Source organism: Psittacula echo, assembly GCF_963264785.1.
Source record: "Psittacula echo genome assembly, chromosome: 5".
In the NCBI taxonomy this organism is placed as follows: domain Eukaryota; kingdom Metazoa; phylum Chordata; class Aves; order Psittaciformes; family Psittacidae; genus Psittacula; species Psittacula echo.
Genome location: NC_137739.1, coordinates 76,609,041 through 76,619,592, shown reverse-complemented (window position 1 = coordinate 76,619,592; position 10,552 = coordinate 76,609,041). Strand labels below are relative to the sequence as shown.

The 10,552-nt window shown below is 52.2% G+C and overlaps 1 protein-coding gene across 2 annotated transcripts in view; it reads left to right on the top strand.

The window, feature by feature from the left end:
- The first annotated feature begins 558 nt into the window (after window positions 1–558).
- The window catches only part of MDGA2 (MAM domain containing glycosylphosphatidylinositol anchor 2), a 378,834-nt gene continuing 368,840 nt past the window's right edge, over window positions 559–10,552 (top strand). The window contains exon 1 of one of the 2 annotated variants that reach the window (XM_080619512.1): window positions 559–652. In XM_080619512.1, the coding sequence (XP_080475638.1) occupies window positions 580–652 (73 nt within the window). In that variant the 5' untranslated portion in view covers window positions 559–579. The remainder of the gene's footprint in view (window positions 653–10,552) is intronic. The other variant, XM_080619511.1, reaches the window with a different exon arrangement.

Genomic DNA, 10,552 nt, shown 5'->3' with positions numbered 1-10,552 from the left:
AGCTTCCCTTGCCCCGCCGCCCGGCGGAGAGAAGCCCGCCCGTCCCGCCGCCCCTCGCCATGGGCCCGGCCACCTCTCCTCACGCGCGCTGAGCGCGGCTCCCTGCGCTTACGAGCAGGACTCGCCCCCGCGGCCGCGCTCTTTCCGCACCTCCTTTCCCCCACCCACCCCGACACCACCTCCGCGCCTTGCGGGGGGCCCCACGCGCCATGCGGGGGCCGCGGCGCTGCGATGGCATCTGATGGCCGCGGGGCGCAGGCGGCTGCGGCGGCCCCGCGCGGCGCTCGGCGGCCCCGGGAGGCGGCGGCGGCGGCGGCCGGCGCCCTGAAGGGGCTGCCGCTGTGAGCGGGGGGCTCGCCCCGCGCCGCTCCGAGCCGCTCGCTGCGCAGGAGGAGGCGGAGGCGGAGGAGGAAGGACCGGAGCGGTGCCCGCCGCCTGCCCCCGCCGCCCTGCCTGCGCGGGCGTGCGCGGCTCGGCCGCAGCGGAGCGCGGGGCTCCGGCGGGCGCTGCGCTGCCCCCTCCCCGCATCCCCCCTTCCGACCCCCCCGCCGGGCTGGATATGTGGATGCTCACGTGAAGATGGATGTAGCGATCGGGCTGCTGGGGCTGCTGACGGTTCTGCTGGATGGCAGCTCCGGGCAAGGGGTGTATGGTGAGTCTGGGGTGCGGCATGACCTTGTCGCGACTGTCGCCGGTGCGGGAGCGGTGGAGTATAGGGGGGTGTACCTCCCGCGGCCGCGGGGGTGGTGGGGCCCCGCTGCGCGCCGCGGGAGGCGGCGGAGGCAGAGCGGAGGCAGCGCCGTTGCCATGAGACACTGGCGTTTCACGGAGAAAACCTGGGGGGTGTCGGTGGCTCAGGGAGAGAACTCGAGGGGCTTCGGGTGGCACGGGTGCCACGGGCGGCCCGCCTCCGCGGAGCCGCTGAGCGCCGCTGCGGTGGAGTTCCTCCGCGCTCGCGGAGCGCCGTGAGGCCGCCGCACTTGTTGGCAGCGGCGCTGCCGCCCGCCCGCGGCCGCGGAGCGAGGGTTGGGGGCAAGCCTCAAACTTCCTGGGGCTCCGCCGGGGCGGGCGGCTCCGCGGGCGGGCGCGCAGGGAAGCGCCCCTCTCCCCCGGCCTCCCTCAGGCAGTGACTTGCAAATCGCAGCCGCGGAGCAGGGTGCGGGATGCTCCGCGGCACCCCAAGCCCCGCTTTCAGCACCCGGGGCCTGGGCGGTTACGCGGGGTCCGGCGCTGCGGCTGCGGGAATTGTTGCTCCCAGAGCCGAGCCGCTGGGAGAGCGGGGCTCTCCCTCCGGTACTGCGCGGGTAGGACACCACCCGGTGCGCTGGCCCCGGCCCCGGCTGTGCCCTAGTCCCGGTGATACCCCGGCTATGCCTTGGCCCCGGCGATGCCTAGGTCCCGGTGATGCCCCGGTCCCGGTGATGCCCCAGTCCCGGCGGTGCCCCGGTCCCAGTAATACCCTGGTGATGCCCGGGTCCCGGTCCCGGCGGTGAGAAGATTATGTAAGTGACGGTGCGGTGTCGCTGGGAGCGTTGGCTTTGGCACTCGATGTTGAGACTTCATGAATTTGCCAGTAAATGCTTTGTTTGACATCTGCGCTGTCCAGCTCGTGCTTCTGTTTCGGCACTAAAATATTTGCTTCCCACCAGGAAAGGAGCCCCAGCACCCCCCCCCCTTTTTTTTTTTTGCTTTGTATTTATTTATTTATTTTTAAATTTTGCAAAATTTCAGTGTAACTGAAAATACCTGAGCTTTCTGCTCGCAGCGGCTAGATTACTGCTGTGCAGATCGCGGCACTGGTGGCACCGGGGCTCCATGCCTTCCCCGATACACAGGCACATTTTGTTGGATGCGTTGGAATAGCAACTGCGGTCATGAATAGGGAGAGCTTTTTCAGGCAGAGCGTGTTTTGTGGGGGCCTACAGGAAAGGGACATCTTGCCCTAGACTGAGCACCACTGTCGATGCACAAGAGATGTCACATGCAGATTTGTAGTAAGACTTGTTTGGCAGTGATGCGTTTTCATCCTGTAAAATGTAACGCCTGATTTAGGTGAAGGACGGTGGGTGAAGGGCTGATGTGTGTGGGGAGCTGTGTGAAGTCAGTCATATGTGGCTGCACTATATTTGAAACCTGTTTCACATGAATTTGTGTTTGTTCATTGACTCCCAAAGGTCGGTTTGAGAATGCATAGTGTGCTCTGCCAAAAAAGAGACAAGCCCATGGTCTGCCTCCTGGCAGCCTGAATCGCCTTGAGAAGCCCACTCTGTGCATGAGGGCCATCTTGAGAAAGGCAGTTTTGAAGGCAGTGCCCTGAGTTATGTTTGCAAAAGTGAGCCCAAGCCTGGGAGACGGAGCCTGCTTGGTTCTTGTTGCTTTAGAAAAATAGATTTATGGGATTTGAACAACTTTTTTGTCCCTGTTTGAGGATTTCAGGATCCTCACTGCTCTGCTTCCAAGCGTGTGCAGTTAGGAAGATGTCTTGCTGAGTTTGCCCACTTGTTCCCTGCCTTTGTGCCAGTGCCCTGAAATGCAGGTGCTCCTTCTGCTATTAGGCAGAGCCCCAGCGGCCTCCCCTGTGTGCTGCTCCACTGTGTGAAGAAGGAGCATGCTGCGGTGTGTGGCTGCCCTGCCTGAGCCCTGCCGCCCTCTCCAGTCCTGCGCTGAGAGCTTCCAGCATCTCAGCTCTCAGCCCTGTCACTGAGGTGCAGTCTGCCGCTCCGGCTTCTCCCCAGTTCTTCCCTTTGAGATTGTGTCTCGTCGTTAGGAGTCACTGGAATGGGGTCTCGCTCGGGATGGGCACTGCCCAAGCTCCACCTGGCTGCTCTCTGGCACTTGTGCCCACTGCCTGCCTGCTGCCTGCCGTGGATGCTCGTCTCTGGCACTGCAGGAGGTGTAGACAGGACTGCTCAGTTCTGCCCTGTGCCGGCACAGCCCCTGGCATGGCAGCGTGCACACCAGCCTGGAACAGCAGCACTTGAGAGCTGGTTTGGTGTCTTTAAATTAAAAAAAAAAATGGTCCAGGTTTGCTAATTCCTAGTTCATACAAAAAAAGCAAATTAATGACCCATGATGTCTGACTGTACATCTCACTGTTAACTTTCCCCTGTTGCTCCTGAATAGTTAGACCTGTGATTAAAACGCTGGTTGATCATACAGCTAAACCTCAGAGGCAACTGAGGCACTGACGCTGGGAACAGTTTCCCAGGGTTGAAGAGCAGGGCAGGGATGGAGCTGGGCAGGCACAGGTCTGCCAAGAGCCTGCCGTCCCCGGCTCCGTGTCTCACACTGCTTCTTCAGGGGATGGAGGGAGCACGGAGCTGCTAAAATCCCCAGCTAGACATGCAATTCCTCAGCTCTGGTTTGCCCAGCTTGTTTTCTTGGTGAAATAATCTAGAAAAACTCAAGTGCTCTATACACTTTTCCTCCCCTAAGAATTATGCATGACTTGCACTGTTAATAACGCAGAAAATGTAGGTATTTAAAACATGATGGTCATCCTTTCACCAAACTTCAAATTAAAAGGGAAGAAATGGCTAAATGAGAAGGCCGACATGGGCATGGAGCGTTTTTAAGCAGATAAGCAGCAGCTCATCAAAACATGGGATTTTCATTAGTGGAGAGCAGATTCCTGTGTCTGTTTCCCTGGTGCCAAACTGCTCCAGTGGGGGGACTCACTGGGATCTTGGGGTTCAGGCGCTGAAATGCACGGTGTCCCTAGGGTCCCACCTTGTGCCCTGCTGAGTGAGGAACAGTATAGGAGCAATGTAGTGAATGTCTGGAAATGAGCCCAGAGAGCGTGAGCGATGCCAGCACCTCCGGGCTGTGGGCTGGAGGGGTGCCTGGGGAGCAGGACGGACCCTGCCAGCGGTGCCAAGTGATGGCAGGATGTCGGGAAGGAATTGCTCCAGTGTTGGAGCTGACACTTTCTGACTCTGGGAAGCTGTTTTCCAAGTATACAAGTTGCCACGGGAGCTGGGAGCAGCCGTGGTTCCCGTTGGGCAAGGGGCTGCTGCACCCACAGGGGTGGCCACTCATGGTGGGAAAGGAAGCCCCCCAGCACCCAGAGCAGCCCCTTCTGCAGCACGGTTTCCCCAGGGCCATGGAGGCATGGTTTACCTGATCTTCACAGAGCTTTTAGTTATTTTGCCATGGCTTCAGTTGGAAGTAAGCAGGGCGGCTGCTGAAAGCAGGTTTTTTATGAATGTACACACCGGGTATGTCTCAGGAAAGAGTGTGTGCATGCAGTAGTCATCATGCTGTGCACCCCCACAACGTGTTTTATACCAACTCCTGTAATGGAAGGCACTGAACATCCTACTTGCAGATGTGGATAATGTTAGGACAGACATAAATACCTCCTGAAAGCAAGTGGTCACAAATGAGTATCCACTGTGCTCAGACATGTCAGCATCTCCTCAGGGCTCTGCACGAAATTGGGATGTGGGACTCAGCATGCAAAGTGTTGGGAGACAAAGGGAGCAACCAGGCTTTCCACTGCTGGTGCAAAATAATGTGGAATCATAGGTATTTATTAAATGTCAGTGAGATTGTCCTTGTTCCTTGTGTCAAGCATAAAACGTTACCCAATACTCTTTTATTGCAGTGGTATGTTTTATAAAGAAGCAGGTTTGGAAATGGGGAACCCAGAACCCAGAGCTGCACTTTCCACCCCAGAGGGCAGCTTGGTTGGGGTCTTTCGAAGTGCTTTGTATCCTGAGAGAGGTGGAGCAGGGTCATACAGCTTTGGGGAAGATCTTCCCTCAACTCCATCTGCCTCTTTATAATGACAATGATTCTTTTGCAGAATGCTCAGCCCTCTGGGGGGGATTAATGACTGCTGGCTTCAGAGCTGGGAGTGTCTATGTGCCGCTGCTGACCTGGTCTTTCCCTAACACTTGCCCTGGTTGAATAAATGGATTGGAAAGATGAGAGAAGGGAGGGAGGAAAATGAAAAAACACTACAAGCAAGAGCATTTTCCTGTTCCAATGGCCGGTTGCCCATTTCTGCTGGCTAGGGCAGCCTCTGGATCACCGGTCCCAGATGTCACCGCGGTGGCATGGGGACCCAGGGTATTTCCGTGGTGTGGCTGGGTGTGAATGCAGGCGTTGTGTGGGACAGTTTAACCCTACACAATTCGGGACATTGTGTGAGGGAAGTGAGGTGGCCCTGGGAACAGGGGAGGAATTATGCCGTACCACAGGGGCTGTTTTTGAGCAGCTGTGTGCTTCTCTGCCACCCGCTCCAGGAGGTTTTGCAGGAGCCAACTGATCACTGAGAGCTTTAACTCTTAACTGAGCCCCAGAGAGAGATCTCCTCCTCCCTCTCACGCTGCAGATGTTTACACTGGGATTTCAGCGGTGGTCTGAGATGAACTTCAGCTTCAGCAGCTGAACATGGGAGCGTGCAGAGTCAGGGAAGGAGCCATCGTGCCTCTTACAGACAGCCACGAGATTGGGATTGACTCTGCTCGTGGTTCTTGGTTGTGCCATAGGTAAGGGGCTGTGCAGCAGCTGGCATCGCGGGACCGAGGGAGTCTGATATCTGGGTGTGCATTTGGGAGGCTGGTTTTGCTCTGAGGGGGCAATAATTAGGGGTTTAATGGTGCAAATGTATAGAGTTAAGTTGTAATGGTGCTCAATAGTAAATGTGTGGAGAAGATCAGCAATGGGGATTAAACCTGACTCCAGCTCTGCTGAATCAGTGCAGAAATTTCCATCAGGTTTCGTGTGTCCTGGGATGTGTGCGAGAGGTTAATACAATCCTGGCGTACAGCAAGTTGCTTCTGTGCTGTGCTGGATGGCATCACAGCACATCTCATCCTCCCAGGAGCAGCTGATGCTCTTTGCATCTCTGGTTAAAATGTTGCCCTTGACTCTGTGTGAGGAAGATTTGGAGGAAATCTGGTGGGAAGGGAGCAGTCTTTAAATAAAATAAAAGCCCTCCTGGCTCAGAAGAGCAAAATCCAATTTAACTAGCATCAGTTAGATGAAGTGCCGGGGAGGAAGGAAACAGATGAATGATTAAAGCTCTGATCTGTTTCCCGCCCTCCTCAGGTATTTTCTGGGACCTCTTTCGATAAGGGAATGATCTGCTCCCTGCAGACATTGCAGTGCCAGCCTGCATGTGCATATATATATATATATATATATATATTCTTGTAGGGCACTGGATCTTCTGCAGTCTATCCTATTCCTCCAGCAGAAAAAACTCTTCTGGATGGGAGGAATCCAGCCACAGGTCACGCAGGAAGCAAATACAGTGGGGAGGATGCTCCCTGCCTCTCCCTGACACTGTCACTTCCCTGACTAGGATGGACTCAGGACCATAGGTTGTTCCTTAAACCTGGAAAATGCTGTTCTTTTGGAGGATGGGGTTTTTGAGAGCGGCTGTCTGAGGGAAGCCAGCTCCATCGGTCCCCATGGTCTAGGTCTGACCCAGTGTATGTGTTTAGGGTCTGCAGTGATGCTGCTCCATTGCTGCTGGAGAGCCCTCCCTCATACTTGCACCCTTGAGTCCCCATGACTGGCTCCTTGTTCGGTCCTTTGGTTTTCTTTTTATAGATCCTCTTTCCAATTTTGACTTGTGTCTAGATCCAACTGAATTATTTCCTGCCATCTCCATAAATAATGGCCTTGCTAAATATAGCTGAAAATGGAGGGAAGTCGGTTTGCTGTTCTCAGACAGATTTTGAAGCCTGGCTGTTCTGAAAGGAGGACTTTCTTTTAAGAGCTGGTGGCTACCCAGGAGCATACTGGTGGTCCAGTCTGGGAGATAGCTTCTTCCATGAATGCTTCTTGCATCCATAAAAGGTTGAAGGACCAGGAAGTTGCCTTGAACATCTTACAAGCTCATATTGCTCTCAGCAGGATTTAGCTTGATTTTGATGTCTGTTTTCCCTGGCTCCTTGTTGTCAGGATATTTGAGTACCAGGGAGGTTTGTGATCTGCAAAATAGGTCTTATGGGGACAGACTAGAGGAGTTCCATGCATTAAGGTGGTTCAGACTGACTGAAATAGTTAAAGAAGGAGATAAGGGTATGTTATAATTATCTTGTGAAGGAAGACACAGGCAGTGGTGAAGAGCTAGCTCCAAGCAGCTGCCTAAGGTGTTAGAGGAGCCATCAGCAATCATTTGAAGTTATCAAAGCCCACAGTGGAAATAAAGACAACTTTTTTTTACCAGCTGGGGTAATTAGCTGTTGGAGCAGCACACCAAGAAATGTGCTGGACTCCCTGATGTCAGATGTCTTTGATATACAATCAAATGTTGCTCCTTAAATTGGCAAGCTCAGTACAGGTAGGGATTGCTGAGGGAATTGTCCGGCTTATGAATATGTGGGAAATCAAACCAGATGAGTCCCACTGTCTCTCCTGGCCTCAAACTCTAGGAAGTGGTTAATCTATTTTAAATATATTAAAGCAGTGATTGGAGTAATATATGTTACTTAGCAAATAGCCTGGACTTTAATTATGTTATTAATACCATTATATGATTAAAACACTATGTACCCTTTGGAGTGCACTGTATGAAATGTGTCAGTAGGTAACTTTCAGTGTGGGAAGGGAGGAGGAGATGGAATCAATGGACTGGAAGGTCCCTTCCGTTCCTCTGTGTGTGCAACACCCACTGGATCACTTACTGTGAGCTTTCTGGCGTGTAAACCACACACCTCATTCCAGCCATGGTAGGCATTGCTTGGGGGTTCACAGCCAGCTTTTTGTCTGGTGGCCTCTGAGTGCCAATATGCCCAAGTCCTGTTGGCTTCAAAATGAGAGGGTTGCCCAGGTACCCCAGGAATGGAGCTCCAGGGTCCTCTGGAGGTCTTGGAGCTTACGGCTGCCACGCTCTGAAACGTAATGGCTGGGCAGAGTCTTGCCAAGGGCTGCCTATTCTGCCGGAGCCACACTATTGGGCTTCCTGGCACCAGCAAAAGGAGAAATTGTTCTGAAACTTGGAAATGTATTTTTGTGAGTAGATGAAATAGCTGTTTATCCCTCGTGCTGTAAGACTGCCCTGGAAGATGCGGCCTCTGCCGAGCAGACAAGCATTGGTGCCTTGAAGCCAGGGGGCTGAAAGACTGCTGGGGCAGAAACAACCATGAGCTGCTGCAACATGGCCTTGGAGCATGAAGAGGTGGGTGGAGGAAGGTGCCAGGCACAGGAGCTGCATGGCAAATGTGAGAGCCCTAAGTGGCTGTATCCCAGCCGTTGATGTGTGGTTGTGCGAAGCATGGTGTCACCGCTGCCCTCTCACTGAAACTGGCAAGATAGAAATTGTGCCAGTGCTTTTGTGAGGTTTTGGTGAGCTCCTGAATACAGGTTGGAGTTGGTTCACACGTGGCTGCTGCTTGTCGATGCCTTGCATTGTCATGTCTGCACTGCGTGGAAATAACTTGGGCAATGTAGTTAGATTAAGGCCAGATTGGATGCGGCCTTGAGCAACATGGTCTAGGGGAAGGTGTCCATGCCTGTGGCAGGGGGGTTGGACTGGTCCATCTGGTCTTTAAGGTACCTTCCAACCTGAACCATTCCATGATTCTATGTTTCTATGATTGATGAGCCTCTAGCTTTGAGGAAAAGCACAGTTTCCAGGAAAAAATATTGAAATTACCTATTTTCTTTATTTCTCATGATTTTTTAAAATAATTTGTTTTCCCTACAATTGAGGAAAATGACTCTGTGGATTATATCCACCAGGTGGGAATTGCAGAGTCGCTGGGACCACCAGAAGGACCAGAGGAGAGGGCAGCTTTTAGCATGCTGATGGTCAGGGCTGTAATCATATGTTAAATGGTTCCTGTGGACTTTTCCTTTCTGCCTGTGCTTTTGCTAATACAACCTAGGATGGGGCTGGCTTTCATCCCTGGCAGGAGTGCACCAAAACCTTTTCTGTACGGGCACTTTAACAGCCTGTCCTGTCGCATGGGATTGCTACCTCCCAGCTGTAGGATTTTTTATTTGTCTGTACCAAAATTCAGGAGTGTTTTGTCAGCCTGTTCCCATTTGTCCAGCCTGTCCTGCCCCTTGCCGTTCTCCATCTATTCTCTGTGTTGTCCCCTTCCTTAGACTGGCACAGTGCTCTGAACATCTCCCATAGAAAGAAGAGACCCTCCTCTGAGCATGGGGGAACATGAGCAAATAGGACAGACTGATGCTTTGACTCTTACCCCATGCTTGGAAAGAAAAGTCTGTTTTGTGTTCCCAGCTTGCCATGCCGAGACTTGTTGAGGTGGGATGGTAACTGCTCATGAATCTGATGAAGGACAGCACATCTCAGAGCAGTCCTGCAGAGATATATATTCATGTCTGTGTCAATGAGGGGTGTGCAGCGGTATTCTGGCTACAGGTTTTTCCTTTAAATATCTGGCATCTTAGTGTTCCACTTGTTAAACTGAAAATCCTTGTGAATATGCTCATGATGGGTGCTGGAACAAGTGCTGGCTGTTGAAATGTGCTCGGTGGGAGTAACGCGGTGGAGAGAACTGGGATGATTTACATTCTGTCATTAGACTGTTAGGAGAAGGGTAAGACAATCTGATGAACTGATTAAATAAAAAGTCATTAAAATAATGTTTATAAAACCAACTCAAACAAACACTTGATCCAGCCTCACCTGCCTTAATAGACCTTTATCTTGTACATGTGACCTGTATTTGTAAAAAAATTATTTGCACTATTAAAAATAGTATTTGATGACACAAAAAGTAGCTAGATACCTGAGAAATTCCATGATTTCGTCAAGAGTCAAAAAACCCCCAAACCCTTACTATCCTAGCTGTGCAGTCTGCTTACTCTTTGTGGCTCTTTGTGCTGGATGTGAGCGAGGTGCAGGAGAAAGGCAAGAGGAGGGAGGATGCTGGTGGTTCCCTCCTGCGCCACATCACATCCTGTATCAAACCATCCATGGCCACTGCCTATCTGAGGCATGCCACCAGTTGCTTTCAGCTTCACCCTGAGCTAAAACCTTGAAGGCCAGTTTAGGAATCAGGGGCCAGGATTAGGAATTAGCAAATAAACAAATATTTCTCAGTGGAAGAAGCTGAATGAGTTGGGCGCTGCATTAGGCTGCCCACCTGATTAATAGCTGTTTTTCCTGAAGGTGGACTTACTCTGCTCTTCTGGGTGTTTGATTTCTTTCTTTTTTTCTATTTGCTTAGCATTACTTTGATGAAATATAAAGCAATAAAGCAGTCTTAGCAGCATTACACTAGAAGAGGGTCAAAGCAGTGAGGGAGGGCTGTTGCCATAATAGCTGTTTTAGCACAAGTTTTACTCTTGCATTGTCTCCTCACGTGATGGAGCAAAGTCCTCCTTCCGTTGCAAGCATCATGCCATACCTCCTCTGGCAGAGGGGTGATATGTAAATACGAGAGAAACATCATGGTTTCATGCAGCTGACAGCATCCCATACACCCAGCTGCCATTTTGATCATTATTTCAGTTGCCAGCCAGGGCTGTTCCCCACTTCTTCTCATAGCCCTTTCCCTCACCACCCTACCAAATACTGCCAAAGGGAACTTCATAAATCAGCCACTTGCCTGCAGCCTCC